The sequence below is a fragment of the Polyodon spathula genome, chromosome 4 (genome assembly GCF_017654505.1).
Source record: "Polyodon spathula isolate WHYD16114869_AA chromosome 4, ASM1765450v1, whole genome shotgun sequence".
NCBI lineage: Eukaryota > Metazoa > Chordata > Actinopteri > Acipenseriformes > Polyodontidae > Polyodon > Polyodon spathula.
This window is the reverse complement of record NC_054537.1, coordinates 77,586,250-77,608,576: the sequence shown is the minus strand read 5'-3', so window position 1 is coordinate 77,608,576 and position 22,327 is coordinate 77,586,250. Positions and strand designations below refer to the sequence as shown.

Sequence of the window (22,327 nt, the reverse complement as noted above, 5' to 3'; positions counted from 1 at the left end):
ATGACAATGGTATGGTTTGAGAGAAGTTTTACACAAAGACTGATTGATTTGATTTGTAGCAGCCACACTAAAGGCTTTGAGATGTTTTTGGTTGTTCAGTGAGTTTAAATCTGTCATCTATTTCGTTGTGTACCCAGATGCAGTAAAATATGGTGAAATGTGATTTAATTACATCTGCCAATTAAACTTTGAATCCACTGTTTTGCTTTGGGAAATGGTTTTAAAAGGAGGATCACTCCTTCGGGTCTTATTTGCATATTCAAAAGCTGTACATGCCATCAATAAATTAATTAGAGATTTCTCATTTTTACAAATAATTCTAAGAGCTTTTCTCTTCCCTTTACAGCCCATGCAGGGTGTTAGTTTGTTATTAATGAATGATGTTATTGTTTTCAAGTTTATATTTACATAAATGTGTTTAATTTATTTTGCATTATTTTAAAATTAGATTTTCTACAATTTATCCACGCTGACAGGATATTTATGACGGTAAATAGGAAAATAATTAGAAAAGAGTGTCCACATTTGCATACGGAATAAAGAACTGTGCTTAACTGCAAATCATTTTTTATCTTTTCACTTAAAAAGTATAATTGTGATACAATTACTGAAATGTAAACTGTTTTGGAATAACTCGGCAAAGTGTCCTCATGCAGAGACAAATTTGTATACATATTTTTAGTTCACTTTAAATATACTGTATTGGCTAATGTTTGATAGTATATACTGTATAGTATACAATTGTAAAACTAAATGCACAGCTGGGTTAAAAGACACAATTAATATTGAATTGTCTAACTTTCTGTAAGGTAAAATTAAGCAGCTGAAGAATAGTGCTACTAAGGGTATGTGAAATCATCCACACTTATCAAGCACAGTGATAAATAAAAAAGAAAACAGCGTGAGACAGTGGCAGACATTTTGAGTCCAATATACATTTTAGTTTGCACAGTGCAGGATTAGCATGAAGAGCATGGGTGAAATAGGATGAACTGCCTCTGAAGTGAGTGTTACACAATGAGCTAATTGCATCCACCAGCCTGTTAAACTTGAATGTTATTTCACCGTAACAAGGAGACTAATTACACACAACATTATATGGGTGAAATCCCTCTAATTTCACTACCAAAGAGAATGAATAAAATTATCTTAATTAAGTGCTGGTCCTCAGGTCTTCAGTCTGTTTTCAATGTGCAAGTGGCTGGCAGAGAGTGTGGTCTTACAGTGAGCCGCTCTTTATATTCTCTGGGTGTCTTCATTACAGTGAAAGAAGGGAGAAGGCAACATGATTGTTTTTAGCAAGACATGATGTTTCTGGAAATATAATAGAGGGTTAGTGTTATATTTTGTGTCACTGATAGAAATCCAGCAGCCTTAGTTACATATATAAGACCCTACAACCCTTACATGCCCCATTTGCTTGTCCTCTGCGGCTAATCTCTATTTTAATAACTGGTAAATAGTGCCATCTAGTGAGTAAATCATCCAAAAACATGTATTACAAAGTTTTCTTTAGTCAAACTACCTTACACAAAATTCTTATATTAAAAGAGAACAAAGCCTTGATTAAAATATAATACTACAGTGAATGGCTAATATTTACTTTGTTATTCATATTTTATAAAAGAACAGAAATCTAGAATCAATTATAGTATGTAGTGTAGCCAATCAAATAAGAGGTAAAATGAGTTTTGCCAGAGAAGACAAATATGTAACAAACACATATATTCTGGTTTAGTAACTTCATTGTGTGTTTGTGTGTTTTTTTTTTTTTTTTTTTTTTTTTTTTTTTAAATCATTCTAATTGTAATTGTTTTAGAAAGACACCAGCTAGCCCCAACTACTACAAAAACTCTTGAAAGGTAACTTTGGAATACAATTATAAAACAAATGTATTACTGTGACGAAACATTGGCAGAACCAACACTGGATTTATTGCACAATTTTCCTGAAACAGCAGAAAACTGGGGTGGAAATAATACTGTAATCGACTGACGCTGCATATTGGTCAAATACATTGTGATAGACTTGGTAAATCAAAATATGAATATATGACTCTTAGGTAGGGTTGCCGCAATTATCGTTTACTACGGTATTTTCAATATTGTACTCCTACTATTTATCATATTGGTTTTAAAATACCGCTGAATGCAATCGAACCATTTGATAATCGCGATAATGGGAAATTAGCTAGTCCCATTGCCATCAATAGCACCCTGTTTAATTTAAGATCTTGTGTGATTACAAAGCATGTAATTCAAGATTAAAAATAAGGGAAGAGGGGTTAACCATCAGTGGGATTTTTTTTAATGATGGTTTAAAAGCGAGGTGGAAAGCGAGTGTGTGCCCGAGGCAGTACTTCCACTGACACAGTTTACACAGGGTAAAGCAACTGGACTTGCACCTAACTTAAAAAGACAATGATCCCAAGTTTGGGATTATTTTGGTTTAAAAAAAATGAAAAAGGCGAACCAATAAAAGATGCTAAGCCTACTTGTTTGGCCTGTGATAAATCAATTGCTGTGAAAATGGAGAACACGTTAAGAAATAACCCATGACAGAGTGTGTGGTTAGACTATTTTAACGGCACACCCTGGGTGCGTTGTGAGATTTGTCTTACCACACACCCTGAAGTTGGTTATTTCGCTTACAAAATGGCTAGATTTGTTTTTTGAAAATAATTACATAAACTAAATTTTTTAAGGAAAAATTTGAAATGTATTATGTATCCTTCCACTGAAAAAAAAAAGTCATACATTTTGTACTTTATTTGTCATAAACATCACATTGAACATTCCCATTTACAGTAGAATTTGAGATAAAATGGCATTTGGGAATTGAAGACTGACTGATTTCTCACATCTGAAGGAGGATTCACGGAACAGCCAAACACTGCATTGGCACTTGACATCAAGGGAGTAGCTTCCAAGTGGTTTTCTTTTTTTTGTGTAGGAAATGATCCTACTCAGGTTTTGTGATCTTCAAGAGAAGCTGACCAATAATTTCAGAGGCTGTTTTCACATTGATAGCTGGTAACCAGCATAATTTCCCAAGATTGTAAACCAGCATTAGTTAATATGAGGACTAAACCACTTCTGTGTCAGTTTGTGCAGTGCCACAGTCCTTTCCATCCACGGCGAGCACAATGGAATTCTATGCCGAACCTGCCCAAAGGTTGTGTCATAAAAGAACAGGGAGAGATTTTAATTTTGTTTGAAATATGTTTTTGAAAATTGGAGGGTAGCGGTGAGATGTATCTGTTGTGTCTAATTTAAACATTGCATACTCACAAGTCAGTTTTATAAGGCGATATTTAGTTTAATAAGTAGATGCCGCTGCTGCATATATATTACATGCTGAGTGAGACTTGCATGGTGATTTCTCAGATGGCTTTTGAATAAAGTGTTACCGATACTGCTTACCTCAGAGTTTTCTTTGTTCTGTTCTCTGACTAAATACCACAGTATATTTGCCATTTTTTCTGTAATTCTTAGTGACAGATGAAAAAAAAAAACATTGTTGGGTGATTTAAATGCTGTTTCAGTTGTATGTTGACATTTTACCTACAGAAACACTGTTTGGATAATTGTTACTATTAAGGTGTAGTAATATTAATAAATCAGTAAATAAAGTTGGTCTATGATGTCAGAGCCGAGCGGTAAGACAATTCTTACTGCACTGTCATGTGATCTTGTTAAACCAATCACAGCAATTAATTTATCCAAGCCATTTTATAACACCAATTTATTTGCACATCTTAGAGAATACCACCCAGAAAGTTATGCATCTGCAAAAGAAGACCAGAAATGACAGCAAGATTCACGCAAGAAACGACTGGCAAACTTTTCAGGACTATAAAATAAATGTAATTCAAGCTTTTTGCATTTATATTACTGATAGTGTCACTAGCTGTGCTTGTGTGCTATGTATCTAAGATTCAACTTTTGGACGTATTCTAAATATTTTTAGTACATTACTTTAGGTAATATTCTTGATTTAGATGGGTAATTTTCTACTGTATATTTTGTATGCAACTATTTAAAAAAATTTTAAGCTCCTGATAAACAAATTAACAAAAAAAAATATATACTGTTTACTAGTTTGGTATTACAGTATATAATCCATTTATGAGTGCAAAAACTTAAATAGGATGGAAAATTGGTAGCTAGGCTGTAGAAATGTGATTGGTCCTGTTAAAAGTTAAGTGCACAATAATGGTAAATGTTTTTCAATCAGATTTTGTCAGTCATTCACTTGCATACCAGAACATTTCTATCTAAATTCATAAGATGATTTAAAACACTTTAAAACTAAGTGAGTTGTAACTCAGATTTATATAAAATTATTTCAAACCATTTACACAAATAGAAAAAAAATTACCGCCATTTGTAATGCTAAAAAAAATGTAAACTAATTTAAATATCGTATCATAGATATCAAAATTTCAATAACTGTAGAATAAAAATGGTTCAATAATCGAAAACTGTAATTTTGATATCGTTGCAACCCTACCCTTAGCAAAAAACCACTGGATTGTCATTGTTGTGCTACTGCATTGCCACTGAAGGTTAATTGGCAAGGGCAGACTCAACTATATTTAAAACAGCTCGCATAGAGCTCCTTTCAATGAAAATTGACACCAGAGTTACTTTTCACAAACTGTCGATTTAGATGCCAGCAAGATTTCTGGCACCCAGTGGTTAAGCAGTAGAAAACAAATATGTGATCTGATGAATCCTTGCTGTTTCATGTTATTTTGAACTATTCTATCTATACTCCAGCCTCCCGTTCACTTCAGTGAAGCAGAACAGTCAGGTTATACCTTGTTTATTGTTTGATTTCTGCTTTAACAGACAGGCAGAGGGTAGTGCTTTTTTTCTTATCTTTATGTTTTCATGCTTCGGTGGCCCTTTATGTTGTAGAGCTGTCTGAAGCAGTTTGATTTTCAGCTAGCCACAGTATTTTTTAAATGTGTTTTTAGTTTATATTTTGGACTGGCTTGCCTTGGCTGCTTGAAAATGCTGTTGACTTGGAATAATGACCATTCTACTCTGAACCTGATTGGCTGAGGCAAGTTTACAATATAAACCACTAGCCCTCGCTCAGGCTTAATCTTAAAGTATCTCTGTGCTGCTGTTGACTCATTATTATTTTACCTGTTGAAAGCTAGCTTGTTCACATCACCCTGAAACTAATAACTTGAAAGTGGAGGAGTGAGTTACTTTGTTTTTGTCACTAGGGGTCTTTTAGAATCCATATGGCAAGGTGTTTTCAGCAATAATTAACAGTATTCACAGAAGGGGGAAACAAAGCCTGCAGTTAGAATTCTATTTACTAACTTAAAACCATGTCACTTCAGAAATTCAGCTTAGAAGTGTTCAAAAGGGGACTTTAATGTCACCATTAAACATAGAAAATGATGTTGCACATGAGGTCCTCAAATTGGCTTCTTTTCTCCTCAGCCAGAGGCAGTTGCCACTTCTCTCTGCCTCCTCGGATAGAGCCTTCACTACACACCACAACCCACTTCTACTGGATAAACCTGGACTTTCCAGCCTTGCTGTTCCACCTCAGCGACTAACTCAGCATACAGGAGTTTCTTCTTCTCGTATGTCTCATCCATTCAATCCTCTGATGGCACTGTTAGCTCCACCATGAGAACAAGGTGTGCTGTTTGATTACAAGACAATGTCAGGTGGAATGGTGGTTGTAGCAATCTTAGGTGGGAAAATAAGGCGCTGGTCTACATCTGCCTGCATTCTCCAATATCTAGCAGGCTCCAATTGTCCCAGGCGAATCTTAGTTTTAATAACTTTTTCTTTGTGGAGGAATGTTGTTCTCTGGGATGCTAGGTACTGCTGATATTGGTAGAGAGCTGTTGATCTTAATATGTCATTCTTCCAGTGCTAATGCCAAGCATCAAAGTACCTCGTGACCCTGGCTCGCAGTCATCTTACACCCGCTAAGAATGTGCTTCAGGGAAACTAGTGATGAACACAAAAGGACATGCAGTGTTCTCTCCTAACCATATATTCAGGTTCTGCTGTGATGGAAGAATACCATATGTGGACCTGATCAGGAAACTGATCCTCCACTGTTCTATTGTCTACAGGTCTCGCCAGCCAATTTTATGCTGTTCCACATTCTCCCGTTTCATCCATGTTTCCTGCATAGCCTGGGACACTGCCTTGACACATCTCATCCTCAGCACCTGCTTTTGCACTTCAGTAACTACTTATCAACTTCCTTCTTTCAGCTGGTGTTGTTTTGTGCCATCTCAGGGAGCCAAACTGAGACCAAGGCCTCCTCTCTTCCTTCTTGTACTTGCCCCATGATATCACTGATATGATGGGCAGCCTTTGCATCTTCCACAGTATCCTTTTGCTGCCCACTTTCTCCCAGTTCTCAATATGAGTGCTACCTGCCTCACGCACTCATCACATGATTCCATCACTGTCAATCTGTTACCAGATCACACCGACATGTTCCAAGCATTCCAGAAAGCATGGAATTCCAGCTTTCAGTACTGAGTTGTCGATCCTATGGTTCTTCAAGAGACATGTTGACAACCTTTGTGCCACAGTGCTAAAGAATATCTTACCTTCCACATTTAACAGGGAAATTGGACAGAACTGGTCAATGCTGGTAGATTATTTTTCATAGGGGATAAAAATCCCTCTAATCAGGTGAAAAAGAAAAGGAGGAGAGGCTGCAAGAAGGAATACAATAGACTTTGACAACAGGCCACTCATAGGAAAAGCAGCAATCGGTACTCGGTAGACGACCCAATGCTGGAGGCTTCTGGGATTTTTTGTTATTTTAAAGAAAATAAATGGCAAACATTTGGTGTAGACTGTTCACCAGTTTTCTTTGTTCACAAATAACTATGAAAAAAATACCTTTAAAAACCAAATACATCATACAGTAATGTGTGCATCTTTCAAATACAAAAATGTGAGATCTGAAAACTAATGAAAATACAAGACATATAAGATATGTCTTTGCTGGAATTATTAGTTAGCTTTATGTTTTTTTTTTTTTTTTTAAACTCCTTCAGTTTCTTACCCGTGTTGTTTCTGCATCCGAGTTCTGTTGTTTTGGGCTTCCTTTAGTCTCTGGCAGACTTGGATTACTCTCCTCACTCCCCGCTGGACTCTCTGCGCTTTCTGTCTGCAGCTCTAAGCACACTTCTTCTGTGCAGGATGAATGATCTATGCCATTCTGACTCAGGTTGTAGTAGACAGCTGAGTAAAAACAACAGGAAAACAATAATGTACATTCAGAACAGGTAGCATAAACAGGCAAGATGCTACTTATTTTATAGGATGAGTATCGCTGTTCTCAACTGTATTACCACTTAATTACCACTGATTCAAAGTAATCTTGACTACCTAATGTTAAACTGGACAAGGCAGTCCAAGATTAGAGGTAACAAGGGTATGTAAAACCAGCCTCCTAGGGGTGGAAATCTACAGCAACGACTGAAAAGCCTAAGATCATTATGCAGTCTTTGACATTTGCATCCTACAACGAGCTTACCAATAACATTATAGAAAAATATAAGCACGACCAAACATAACACAGAGGCAGAACTATCTATCACAGCAAGTCAAGCAAGAATAGGCTATAATTCTGAATTATATTTGACCAAATTAGACACATGTAAGCAGCAACAGATCCTGGGCATACATTGTTCATGGAAAATATTAACTTTGTGGCTCCTGTGAAGTAAGAGTAACAGGGTTTCTGGTGTGAAATACACATAAAATAGATGTCTATAGATGTGTTGTGCAACATTTATTGATTCTCAAATGCAATTTGTAAACAAAGGATGTTACTACTATATTGCACGAGTAATACTTTCAAAAAGAAGAAAAAATTCTGATAGCTTTTAGCCTGGAGATCGCAGGTTTGAATCTAGGCTATGTCATTGCCGACTGTGACCGGGAGTTCCCAGGGGGCAGCGCACAACTGGCTGAGCGCCGTCCGGGTAAGGAGGGGTTAGGTCGGCAGGGCCTCAGATAAACTTAGTCAAGACCATATTTTTAACAATAATCTTAAAACCATACTTCCCTGGCCAAGGCTGTACACATTAACCATCTATCTTTAAATACAGACTGAAGTTCTGGAAAGCCGAGATCTACTTTTTTCACAATGCCGATGTACTTTACAGACATACTTTTAGTTTAGTTACAGCCTAGCCAGTTCTCAACTCTTAGTAAACATTGTTACCTATAGACAGCCCTGTTTTCCGTGTTTGTACGCAAGTGCACTGCTGCTGCCTGGGTCTGACAGTGTCTCTTTCAGAGAAAACGCTCACCTGCCGTTCACCAGTTTCAGTACAGCAAGGTGGTATTCAAGCAATGAAAGTAACCAGCACGGAAGAGAGGGATATTTTATTATGTATTTATTATTCTGAGACTTTGTAAAAATGCATTCAAAATGCGCAATAATAATATAGGAATACAGTAGAGATGAAATATAGGGAAGGAACACAGATTATAAATGTCAGACATATTAAACACATTAGAAATGAAAATAATCACAAGCTTAACCACAATTTCAGCTCAGAATGTAAATGTTACTTATCATGAAGACATGCATTTCCTAAGGCTTACTGACAATGTCATTTATAGATGACAAAAATGCCAATATCACTACAAATGTCCTTGTGAATTCAATATTGGGAAAATAGCATTGCCTTGGGGAACACTGCCAACAGACACATACATGCAATACTAATAGTGACTATCAACATGTGATAATGCTGCTTGCACTACAGGCAAGAAAAATTATTTAAAAGCACTACAATCACTCTTTACAGTAACAGCCAGGGCTAGTAACATAACACACATTCATGTTATCCTAACCAGACCACTCATGGGTGTTACAGGTTATTTTAGACAACTACTGTAGCAAATGATGCCGCTTTCTTAATGGTGTGCCAATTTAGTAGAGGTTTTGTTCCAATTAAAGTGGCTATTGCTTTCCCACATCTTATTGTCATCTGGGGAACTTTTTGTTTCGTTAAAGTCGGCTATTGCTTTCCCACGTTATTGTGCTGGACATCTGGTGCATAATATATCCCCGATATGCGTCGCATGTTAATTAACCTCCTTTCGTTTAATTACCACAGTCGTTCCATAAATGGACCATAATGTTGTAGTACGGTTGGAGCCAATATATATATATATATATATTATATTATATATATATTATAATATATATATATATATATATATATATATATATATATATATCTTATATATGTATATTATACATATATATCACACATATATAGATATATATATATATTACGTATCTATATATCTAATATATATATATATATATAGTCATATATATGGTGTGTCTGACTTCTAGATCTTCGGTGCATGTGTCCACAGGGACGGCTGGGCCACCTGGCAAATATATATATATATATATATATATAGGTAGATTTGTTTTTAGCGCACGACCAAATACAAATATAACAAACTGCAAAGAGGTGCACAGTTCCAAAATAAAACCAAATAAAAAACATTTCAGGATGGCTCAATCTGCTCTGAAACTGGCAGACAGCATACAGACTGAATCCAACAGGTTCAGAATAAATGGTCTCAGCTGCACAGAAGATTACAGCTTCTCTTGGGTAACATTCAGAATAGCCCGTGTGGGGATGAGACTAGTCATTCTTTACCACTGTGGCTAAAAATAGCACATGATGCTTCTTCCTATTCACTGTTATGTAGTCATGACTGGCAAAACTGGAAAGCATGCCTACACACCCAGCAGTTAAAGGCACACACGGAGAGAGGATGTACAGTAGAACAACAAGTGTAATATACATTGCCATGTGACTTTAATGCAAATATATGAGCATTAAACCTGAAAAGGTGGAAAGTAAAAAGTGAAAACAAACCATTGAAATGCGATATGAACTTCTGAATTGAGTTATCTGGTACATTATGTATATCTTTATGAATCCATTTCTCTAGTGTAGAGGCATAGTAGCTATAACTGGTTGAATATGTTTCCATCTCCCTGGAACGCTTTTCTAGTTTCTCTCTGGTTGGTGCCCTTGTTCCCATCCTTTAAAAAACTGCTATATAAGAAAATGCACTAATAGATACTCTTAACTGCCACTGGCAATCTATAGCCTGATAAATTAGAATGCCCAATGTTTTTATTGTGATATTTGTAACTGATGTGCAAGTTATTGCTGGCTTTCAAGGTCATCATTTTAAATGACTTATTTTTTACTTTTTAAAAGGTCACAGAACTTGCTTTAAAGATTTTAAGTGATAGTGAGGTTTTCTTAGTAATGCTACTCAGGTTAAATCATAAATATTTTTTCTCAATTACATCAGCGGTCGCTAGGGTACCAACAATGGTAACTCCTAGCATGATCTACTTTCAAACAAAACAGAAGATTCTCAAAAAAATGTTTCCTAACTAAGTCTTAAGCATTCAGTTATGGCAACCAGATATATTCAGGGTCCCTCGGCTGTCCACAGCCTACTAATCCTGACCACTGAACCCTCAATACTTTCTACCACACAAGACTGAAGATCCAGAAGCCACTTAGCATGTGTCCCTGCCGACCCGACCTGGCAAATGAACACTTTGTTGTTTTGGGTTAGCAGAGCCCAGGCAAGTAGTGCCACCTTCTGGCAAATTCTCTGGATTACCGGTTTCTTCAATTTAACATTTAATCATGCCTCTCGAACGAGCCGAGTAAGAATATAGCAATCAAACTCTGCACACTCCCCTTCTCACCAGAAGCTGAATTAGATTAGCCTGAGAAAGTTACTTCCGGTTCCTTCTTTATTTTCCAACACCAACAACGTGACTGGGCTACAGCCCTATTACAATGCCCACCTACTGTAGTTACCAATTTAGAACTGCCCAGTGCCAATTGTGTGAGGCGAAAACCCAATTGCAAAATCTCTTTTGCTGAAGCATCATTCTGTTGGCCTGTTATACAGTAAGGCAATTATCAGACTCAAATAAATGTCCAAAACCTTAAACTACTTTCTGTTTTATTTTTAAACGGTTTAAAAAAAAAAAAAAAAAAAGATTATAGGAATGAATTCAGATAGTACTGTGAACTGGTCATAACCTTATAGGCTATAATATTGTGGTTCAAATAACGGTCAGCTCTAAATTAACCCCTCCCCGCTAGAGCTTCTCATTAAACAGAATGTAATGTTTTTCAACTATATTCCACCCTTTGAAGTCACAAAGTTAAGTTCAGGTTTGACAGCCTATGACTAGGGGTCTACTTAAATTGCAGAGAATTTACATATTTTTCGGGGGTAGGTTATGGAATAAAATTAGGATTTGTTTCGACATTTCGTGGACCTGTTTAAACATTAAATAAACCTAACAGATAATATTTCAGAGCAACATAAAAGCCTAAAATGGTGGTACTTGCTTCCTTACTAAAACATTGTGCTGTCATTTGTTAAAGGCAAGCATGCAGTTGCTGCCAACATTCCGTCTGCGTTGTAAAGACTTGCCCATACATTGAGACTACACATTCTGCATCCACTGAATTGGTTGGAAGTGTGGCAAAGCTTTGCCAAGTTATACAGATGTGGAAATCGATTAGAAAAAGTCCCAAAACTCTGTTACTCAAGGGCATCTGGCATTCTTTAATGAAGGTCTGTGGCAAAGTGCCCGCCCCTGTGTGTATTTTGTGTTATCTGTTGTGTGTTAATGTTGGTGTATAGTCATTGGTACACGGGATATAAACGGGTCTGTGTAACACGAGTGTTTAAAATGTATATTTGTATTTAGGCACGAGGATTGCACAGCACTTCACGTGCAAGTAAAAAGTAATAATATGTGAGCACGGGGAATTGCACTTTATTCATTCATGTGCAGTTGTACCGAGACTCCAATTGAATGATTGATTAGCAATTGAGTCTTGGTTCAGCTGCATAAAGCTGCATGTTTTCACCCACTCGGGGTTGTGTGTTCAGTGAGTGGAGATCGAGATTGGAGACGAAGGTAATAGTGATAAATTGTAAGAATAATAGTTAAAATATCTGCTCACCCTGTTTTGTGTAGTGCTAGTCCGTTTTTTGTTTGTCTATTTATTTTGGCGAATGTGCCGTGTCCCGTTTTTGTTTGATATAACCGTTTATTTTCTGTCTGTCTGTTCATTCATTAAATGCTGAGCGAGACCATTCGCTCAGCTCCACCAAACTCTACCTCTCTCTTTGTTTATTTTCCTGTTTCTGGTCGGATGTCCTCCACTCCGGCCATCTTTGTGACAAGTTCATATATACAGCATGTTCATTGTCACTGTTTGTCTCATAAAGGAATTTCATTTATTTTATCGAGTCAAAAGAAAGAAAACATGACACCTATTTTTTTTTTAGTCTTTAACTTATGTACTCTAACTGATGTACTGTAAGACTAATTTAGATTTCCGGTAGTTTCTTTTTAATGTGGTATGTGAAAATCATTCCACTATTACCTATATCAACCAACCAGGTGAGATAGCTCTAGTTAAAGCAGACTGCATAGAATGCAGTGCAGAACTGTAGTGTTGCTGTAGCATGTTAAGTGAGGGCCTTTGAGTTAGTGTTTGTGTAAATGTGATTTGGAAGGGTGTTGTATCAGCTGTTTTAAAAGGGAGTGGGATTGCAATTGTCATGCTTTGTGTCTGTGTATTTGTATTTCAGTCGTCAGGCATTGGTCCTCCTCGAGTCAGTCGTCAGGCATTGGTCCTCCTCGACACATGTCAATCAATTGTTCGACAAGTAGGTGGTAAGAAGTTATTAAAGAAAAGATGACAGTATAATTTAAAAAAATAATGAAAATGTAAAGTAACTGCTAACAGTACAGTGCACCTGCTGACTAATCAATGGATTTTACTCTTCTTTTGTATGTATATTTAATATGTATATTTTTCAGCATTTAAAAAAATATGTTAAGTTACAATGTGCAATTTAATTATTTGAATTTGCTTGGATTCTAATTATAAGTCAAATCTTCTCAGCATATGACATCAGACACCCCATCATTTATCAAATATACAGCAAATATGAAACCTAGAACTTTACACACATAAATTATCCCACAACTAAAATAAACGTGTACTAAGGAAAAAATCATTTACCTTTCCTGCAATTCTCTCCTAAGCTCGTCATACTGTTCATTTACCTGATACATGTTCGTTTTTTACACTTTTAGGGTGAGCAAAATAGAAATAAAACAATTATTAAAAAAATTAAGTCCAACCATTGAATGTGCTAGATTAAATGTAACTAAAGAACGGTAAAAATGCATCGACTAATCAGCAGCTACATTGTATTGCTAGCAATTAATTTACATTTTATTTATTTTTTAAATTATACAATCATCTTTTCTTTAATAACTTCATACGCACCCACCACAATAAGTTTTTTGCTCTAGTTTGATTGAGTGATCGACGACTCCACACAGCCTCTCACTCTCCCCTTTAAAAAAAAAAAAAAAAAAAAAACTTGAGGAGGACTGATGCCTAATACCTGATATCTGACAGCAGACTCGAGGAGGACTGATGCCTAATACCTGATATCTGACAGCAGACTCGAGGAGGACTGATGCCTAATACCTGATATCTGACAGCAGACTCGAGGAGGACTGATGCCTAATACCTGATATCTGACAGCTGACTCGAGGAGGACTGATGCCTAATACCTGATATCTGACAGCTGACTCGAGGAGGACTGATACCTGACACAGGAAGGAGTGTTATCTGAGGATGAATTATGATGAATTAACTCAACTTGGCTGGGTGTAGTGCAAAAAAAAAAAAAAAAAAAAAAAAAAAACAGAAAACTGGAATTGTGAGGAGAACAAACATTCCATTCCCAAAATGCATAATTCCGTTCCAATGACTAATTACACAATTCAGCCCGCAATTCCGCTATTGTGGAAAATCTGCAGCCCTAAATTAATCATAAGCTTTCAAGACTTCAAAGGTCTCTTCTTCTGGACCTCAAGACCGGAATCTTTTTTTTTTTTTTTTTTTTTTTTAAATTTAGTATTTTTTTCTCCAAATCTGAAATATCCAATTGTATTTTTTAGGCTCAGTTCACCGCTACCACCCCTGCACTGACTAGGGAGCGGCGAAGATGAACACACGCCGTCTTCTGAAATGTGTGCCGTTGGCTGACTGGTTCTTTTCACTTTGCAGTGCCCACCATGCAGCCAACTGAGAGCTACAGAGTTGGAGGACAGTTTACAGGCAAGCCTGCAGGCACTGATCTATCTACAGGGATTGCTGGTGCGCGGTGAGCGGAGGACACCCTACCATTAACCTGCCCCCAGTAAGAAATACCACACAGAGCAGTTGTAGTATTTATTATACCCACTTGCAGCAGTGTGTGTCAGAGGGGCAGGTTAATGGTTACACTGGTTACAACACATAAAGGTTGTTAGCATTCAAAGTAATGTTCACATGTTAAAACATACCGTAGTAATTGTATAGTTAGTCTTATCAGAGTCAAAGTGAAATAGAAATATTAAGTCTAACCTATACATTTTGTTAATTATAAATGAACAATTATTTGGCTGTGTTAAATAGCCATGATAGCTCCAGTTGCGTCAGCTCAAGTTACATCATGTACATTTTCTTAAAATCACTGTGCCACTGCTACCGCCCCCCCTAAAGATTTCTGCTACGCTGGTAATACCTAATTATTACCCCCCCGTCAAGCATGAACTGCATGCTACTAAACAACAGTTTACATCACACAATCACTACCAGCGATACATATTTAATGTCTATCTTACATTTCGTTTCTAACACTGTGGCATTTTAATATTAAAGAGTAAGTAGCTTCAAATGTATTTTTATTACATTCCCCTTGCCTTTTTTTGGTGGGGTGTTTGTCATGATTTATTACCATTTATTTTCTAAATCTGGTTTTACAGCTTTGAGCTTATCTGGAGAATCTGTCATTGAACTGCCTTCCTCATTCCATTGTTCAGAAAATCTTAAGCCCCTTTCACACTGGCATGCTCTACCCAGGTCAGAACCTAAGCGATTTCACACTGCTTTTGATAAAGCAGACTTAACCTGGGTGACACACGCAAGTAAACAATATACGTATCAACGTCCCGGAAGCAGCTTGTTACAGACGCTTCCATCCAAGCTTCTCTAGATTGAAAAGGTGTGTTTCTTTTCTTTTCAATTCATTGCGGAGGTGAAATCTTCACACAGGCGTCATGCATTTTGTCTCGCTCAACCCGGGTCAAAGCGTTTCGACCCACAACCTGAGGTGGGCCACTGGGACCTGGGTCAACCCGGGTACGGCCCAGGTACGTGGTTTCATACGACACGGGATTGTGACCTGGGTAGCCAGAACCTGGGTCCGGACCCAGGTAGACGTACCAGTGTGAAAGGGGCTTTAGTCTTTGTTTCTGTTTTGTTTTTGTTTCCCAAAAAATAGTCTTAGCTGTAGAGGCACAGGCGTCTATATTCACAGAAACATACTGTAGTTGCCCAGTATCATACTTGCAGTAGATGGTTAAAAGTGAAATCTTCAATCTCATTTTTAACTTTTGAAGAGAAACTGTGTTTTTGTATAGAACAGCTATAAAACAGCTAGGTTTAAAGTTGTAGTGGCAGCTAAAATTCTGCTGAATTTCCCATAGTTCTTTTGTAGCAAGTTAATGAACCCAAAAACACTTGCTGTTGCTACAACACTATATGCTAACAGTGTGTTTCAAACTAAAATTTCTTTACAATCCTGGGCGCATTAAATACATATAATGCTACAGATTAGTTAATAGTCAATATGTATTTTAATGTAAGGTCTATCTAGAGGCAGTAAAGGACATACTGTGGTCTATAGCCTGCTCATCACACAAACCACGCAGACAGCACAGCTTCGGCTGCTGGGATTCTGACTCAAAATAATGTGAATGATCCTGGTTCTTTTCCAATGTCCAAAGAAGCACCGCATTTTTAATGGTAAAACACTGGTAAATACATTGCATAGCGCAAGATAGAAACAAATGTGTTGGTACCGGTTTGTTAACGATAGTGGCCTATCCACGTGAACAATACATATTACACTAGATATGTGTTATTTACAGTAAGCATCGTTTCATTTTATATACTGTGTACACACACACACACACACACACACATACAAACACATCAGCGGATATATGTGACATCCACCGTCAAGGTTCAGAGTACCTCTGCCGTTTATATTTCCCCTATAGAAAAGTGGTCATACTGTCATACTGATAACAAAAATAAATAAATAATCAGTCCTTACCTTCAACAGCCATTATATCACTCTTTCTGTATTTCGTTCATTATTCGGCAACTAGAAAGAGAGCTGGGCTTCAACGTATTACATCTATGCCAAATGGTTTCGCTTCCAGTCATCTGCAGCCAGAGTCAACCCAACCTGCACTGCTGAGCCGTATTGTGCCAAAGGACTCTGGGAAATGTATTTATTTTTATTATCAAGGTGACGTAAATAATAATTCCACCTCATGCTGGGTGCCATAGGGTGCGTTCACAGAGATCATTCTGCGCAGATTCTGTGCAGAATTTGACCAATCTAGCCAATGATCTCTAAGAATGATCTCCGTGAACGCATTCATTGGCTAAATTGGTCAGATTCTGCACAGAATTGGCGCAGAATGATCTCCGTGAACGCACCCAGAGATTCCTCGCAGTCCTCGGGGGAAGGATTGTAGGTGCCAGGTATGCATGTGTATCTTGCTGTCAAAAACCTGTTTGGATACATTACTGAATAACTACAAACCCCGTTCTACCACGCATTCTCTTTTGCTGTGTTACTTACTGTTAAAGTATTAAGAGGGAGTATTCAGCTGTAGTAACATTCCGTGAAATACACGAGATATTTGATATGACATGAAAGGTTTGCTCCCATAGATACTAACACAAATCGTTTTCTTATGGATGTATTTGTTTACGCTGTTTCTGGGTTTTTGTTTTGTTTACCCAGCCAGTTTAACACAACCTGGACCATTATGGTAAACCAGTTTAAGCAAGCTGCAGGATATCATTTAAACATTTAAATATGCCCTTGCCTATTTTAAAATTAATTAGGTCATTTGAATTGTGAAGGATAATTTCTCTCCCTAAAAGAAAACTTAATATAGAGACAAATTGCCCGAAATATACTACCAAAACAGCCTGACAAAAAGGTGAGAGTTATTTTTATTTTTGCATGGAAACCATCTTGAGATTGATTATGTAGTGTGGACAGGGCTAAGAGTGGACTACATTTTTGACTGCTTTAGACTGTTAGGAGATGACATCTTCAGATGAAGACTAGATTGAAAGTACACAGGTTGTTGTCAACTAGACTAAGGCCCTGTCTACACTACATAGCCGATCTCAAGAACCGTACTCAAAAATGTTTGAATTAATCCAGCTCAAAGCGTTCACACTGAAGTACCGTTTCATGTTTAGTCGAGCTTAATGTGTCCACACACTACCAGCGCAATGAACAGTGGAAATTAATATGACAGTATCCCAACAAACACCATATTTTATTTTAAAATAATGTGTTATGCTTCATATTAATAGAGGTGCATATTGCTTAAAAAGAAACAAGTATTTTGGAAAAAGTAAATGCAAACACACACACACACTTCAAGTTGGGCTACAAGTTTTTGGGTTTCATTTTTAATCAGGTTATGGATGTAACCCCGGTTCCCTGAATGAGAAGATGACCACCAAATTAAATACTCTGTCTATTTTGGGATATGCCTGCTTGTCAGGTATTCACTGAGCATTTTATATCAAAGCTGCCGATAGGCGCCTCTGCTGAGTGATGTCCTCGGTCCCGCCTCAGCGAGGTAATAAATAGTCATTGCGCGGAGATCTCAGCATCTTTTGTATTAAATCGGCGAATGCGAGTGATGCGACCTCACAAAGGTTGGCGGTCATCTTCTCTTTCAGGGAACTGGGGTTACATCCATTCCTACGACAACTTAATCTACGACATTAAGTTGGTAGAACCTGGTAAACGTTCGCGGGGTAGGGGTAGTCAGCACTGCAGTACATATATCGGTCAACGAGGCACATTTGAAGAGGGCCCATGACATAGCCACACCTCTGGTTGAGTGCGCGGGCACCCTACCAAGTGGGGATAGGCCGGCATTAGTATACACAGTCAAAACCATGTCCACAATCCAATGGGACAGTCGCTGCTTAGAGAGGCCTTGACTTCGGGCCCGTTCACCATGACAAACAAAGAGCTGGTCAGACTGATGCAGCGCTCTCGTTCCATTCACATAGCATCTCAATGCCCGAACCAGGCAGAGGGAATTTAATCTCCTATCTGACTCCTCCATGAAGGGAGGGTGATGGAAAGCCTCTAGTTCCACTGATTGATTCAAGTGAAATGCTGTAATCACCTTAGGGAGGAAAGCAGGGTTAGTGCGCAACGATACCCTGTTTCCATCATCCCAAACGCACATACAGGAACTGTGCACAGACAGTGCCTGTAGCTCACTGACCCGCTTAGCGGAGGTGATAGCTAACAGAAAGGCTGTCTTCATAGAGAGATATTTTGGCTCTATGGTATCTATGGGCTCAAATGGGGCCTTAGTGAGAGCCTCCAGTACCGTGTCTAGACTCCATTCGGGGAGGACATCCTTTATAGGAGGTCGTAACTACTGAGCACCCTTTCGAAAATGGGTTGCCAGAATATGAGCATCTGGGGATACTGAGTTGAGGGGAACATGGCAAGCAGATATGGCTGCTAGGTACACTTTCAACATAGATGGGTATTTACCCGCCTCTAGTAGATCTTGCAGAAACTGCTATAGGGCAGTACATGAGATCATGGCATCCGGCCACGCACCAGTTTTGAAAATATTTCTACTTGTAAGCATACAGTGCTCTTCTGGAAGAAGCCCTGGCGTTCTGAATTGCACTAACTACTGCATCTGACAGATGGTCCTGTTCAGGGGCCAGACCCACAGCTGGAGTCAGCCCTGTTCTGAGTGCCAGTGGGTGCCTTTCACCTGGCTGAGGAGATCCATGCACAGCGGGACCTCCCAGGGCTGGCCCTGCAGCAGCTGGCAGAGGTTCGAAAACCAGGTTTTCCTGGGCCATCTGGGGCCACCAAGAGAACTGTTGCTTCCTCTTTCCTGACCTTCTTGAGGAAGGCAGGGAGCAGCGGTATAGGCAGGAAAGAGTATACAGGCACTTCAGGACAATCGTGCGCTAGGGCGTTGATGCCTAGTGGACTTCCGCAGCTGTGGAGGGAGAACCACAGGGGGCAATGGGTCATCTCTGCCGTGACAAAGACGTCGACCTGGGCTTCCCCAAAGCATTCCCAAATGCGCTGCACCACCTGAGGGTGCAGTCGCCATTCTGACTGGTGAGGACCCTCCCTGGAGAAGAAGGTCTGCCGGCCAGTTTGCCGAAAGGCTATGTGGTGTAATCGCGGGGACTGAAGCCCTCCCTGGTGGTTCACATACGCAACCACTGACACATTGTCCGTGCGGACAAGCATATGTTTGTTGCGGAGAACAGGGAGAAAATGTTGTAGCATGAGGTGGACTGCTCTCAGCTCTAGCGCATTTATATGCGGGATATCCATGGCCTGACCAGGATCCACAGACTCCTCTGACTGTCCAAACCACCCCCCCGACTGACGTTGGATGCATCTGTTGTCACCACTTGATGGTTGTAAATAACTACCATCCTTATGCCTTTGCTCAGGTGAGGGGCTTGCCTCCACCGGCGTAGCACATTCCAGCACAGAGGAGACACTGTCAGCAGACACATGCGGGCACATGTGAAGTAACCCAGTTGAATAGCTGAGGATGCTGCGGCCATCAGACCCAGTAGTTTCTGGCACAACAGTTATTGCACTTCTCTTGCGTCTACACACACCAGCAGCCCAGAACAGACTGGCTGCTTTCTTTAAATACCCCGCACCCAGTGGTTAAAGTGGGGCGGTATGCGCCGGTATGCATATCGGTTAAAAAAAAAATTGGCGGTATACCATACAGGCAAAAAAAAAAAAAAAAAAAAAAAACATAATAAAAAATTATATAAAGTCTTACTATTGATGCAAAACGCGGATCTTGTTTTCCATCAACAGAATTACAGTTGACAACTTGAGTTATCATGGGTTGATTGACAGGAATTCCCTCCACTCACTTACAAGTAATCACTGAGACTGACTAGCCTATCAGAGACTTTGTTGAGTTGTTCTGTTCTTGTTTGAACTGGTGCAAGTACAATTCATCTCGCTTTCAGTAAACACTGAGCTGAGAAATGCCACAAACTGAAGTGTGAACTAGTGTGGTGTGGTTTAATGAAATTAGATCAAATTGGTTACCTCTGCTTTTATTTTATTAATTATTCAGTATATTGGTTTTGTCTGCCGTGTCTAACAAAAAAACAAACATTTGCATAACGCCACAAAACCGCCCTATTTTTTCAAGATCACAACATGGCAGCATCGTAAAGAAACGCCATCTGATTCAATATGTAAGTATATTCAATAAGTATTTCATTCAAATATTCAATAACACTTAAGAACAGGCATGCACGAGATATTCACATACGCAGAGATATTTAAATTTGAATTGCAAAAGCCGTTCAAAAAGCGGTTATGGCATTGCTAGTGTTAATAGGCACCAGGGTCCTTGAGGTTGCACGCTCACACCACCAAAACTAGATGGTGTTTTTTTAAGCATAAATATGAATACCCATTACGGAGTGTACCCTGATAGCAAGATCATCAGGTGCCAGTATTTCGACAAACATACCACAAAGCATTTTGGGATATTGGAGGATACACAAAAAATGTATTACGTTACTGTGTCCACACTTATGACAAACTGCACTACCTGATGCGATCTAATTAGAACCAGACTCGAGACCACGTCCTGAGGTGATCTCGAGTCCAGTTCTCGAGTATGGTTTTAAACGCTGTGTAGTGTGGACGCAAACCGTATTTGGCACTTTTAAGCGGGTTTAAAGGCATAGTGTGGACAGGGCCTAATTAACACTTTTACTGCAAAACTACTATATACAAAATACTAAATACTAATTTTCCATAATTTTTATGGGGATGGGCATCACATTTTGGCATTTTTAAAGGTTAATAATAATAATAATAATAATAATAATAATAATAATAATAATAATAAATGCAACCAAAACACATTAATTTCCTGTGGCTAATGTTAGTTACAAAACAAAGCAAATATATGCTTTCTTTTTTAAACTGTCAGAAAAAAATAGTATAATCTGCAGTTGTGCACCTTCAGATTTTGCATGACAAATAGTAGTTTCATTAGCACAAAGTGTGAAATATTTTCTGCAAAATAAATAAATACAGTTGCTTATGTAAGATTTATTGTTAGTTCTTATTTCATACAAACAAAAGCATGACATCTACACAATATAAACAACATGATCACCCTGATGCAAATAAGCAGCTTTTGAGTTAATGTGGATCTTTATTTTAGATCCTACTGGATATATTCTGTTGCTTCATTACTTACAGTAGAGGCTACCCTAGGAGCAGGAGGGATCTTTTGATGTTTTCTGTAGTATTTCATCTGATTTCCCATGGCAATTATGTTTTTTTTATTATTTTCAAATCTACTTAATCCATGACATACCATCTAAGCACAGTGATATTCACACAAACCGTATAACAATACGAAATTAGAGTCCAGAGTTTGGGATAGGAGCCAGATCCTACAGGATCAGTTTGTGGAGGGTGTTGAGACAATATTCTCTATTTTTTTAGGCTCTGGGATGAGGCAATTCTCTGGTGTGAGGAAGAGGAAAGGGGGTGCTCCCAGAGGACATAGGAGGTTTCCTAAAGCATACAGAGGCTTTTGCTAAAGAAAATGCCAAGCTAGGTTTTACCCAAGTAATTCATCATGAGATACCTACTGTTTGTTGATTATAACCCCATTCGAATGAGGTATAGGCAGATCTCCCCTAGTCAGTTACAGGAAGTGAGGGATCATATTCAGAAATTGCTCCATCAGAATGTAATTGAAGAGAGTTGTAGTCCTTATGCTGCTCCAATTGTGCTTGTCCGGAAAAAGGGTAATTCCATTGGACTGTGCATCAATTACAGAGAGATAAACAGTAAAACCTGGAAGAATGTGTTTCCTATTCCAAGGATTGAAGAATCACTTGATGCTTTAAAGTGGAGCACAGTGGTTTTTCATGCTGGATTTAGCCAGTGGATATAATCAAGTAGTTATAGAGCAACTGGGTAGGCATAAAACTGCATTCTGCACCCAGTTTGGGCTTTACCAGTATAAACGCATGCCCTTTAGTCTCTGTAAT

At 38.4% G+C, this 22,327-nt stretch overlaps 1 protein-coding gene across 1 annotated transcript in view; it reads right to left on the bottom strand.

Annotated features, from left to right (window-relative positions):
• LOC121314897 (sterile alpha motif domain-containing protein 12-like) overlaps window positions 1-16,508 on the bottom strand; it is a 78,327-nt gene extending 61,819 nt beyond the window's left edge. Inside the window, exons 1-2 of the mRNA XM_041248639.1 lie at window positions 16,287-16,508; window positions 7,066-7,244 (exon numbers count right to left, since the gene is read on the bottom strand). Of these exons, the coding sequence (XP_041104573.1) occupies window positions 7,066-7,244; window positions 16,287-16,299 (192 nt within the window). The 5' untranslated portion in view covers window positions 16,300-16,508. The remainder of the gene's footprint in view (window positions 1-7,065; window positions 7,245-16,286) is intronic.
• Between the last annotated feature and the right edge of the window lie 5,819 nt (window positions 16,509-22,327).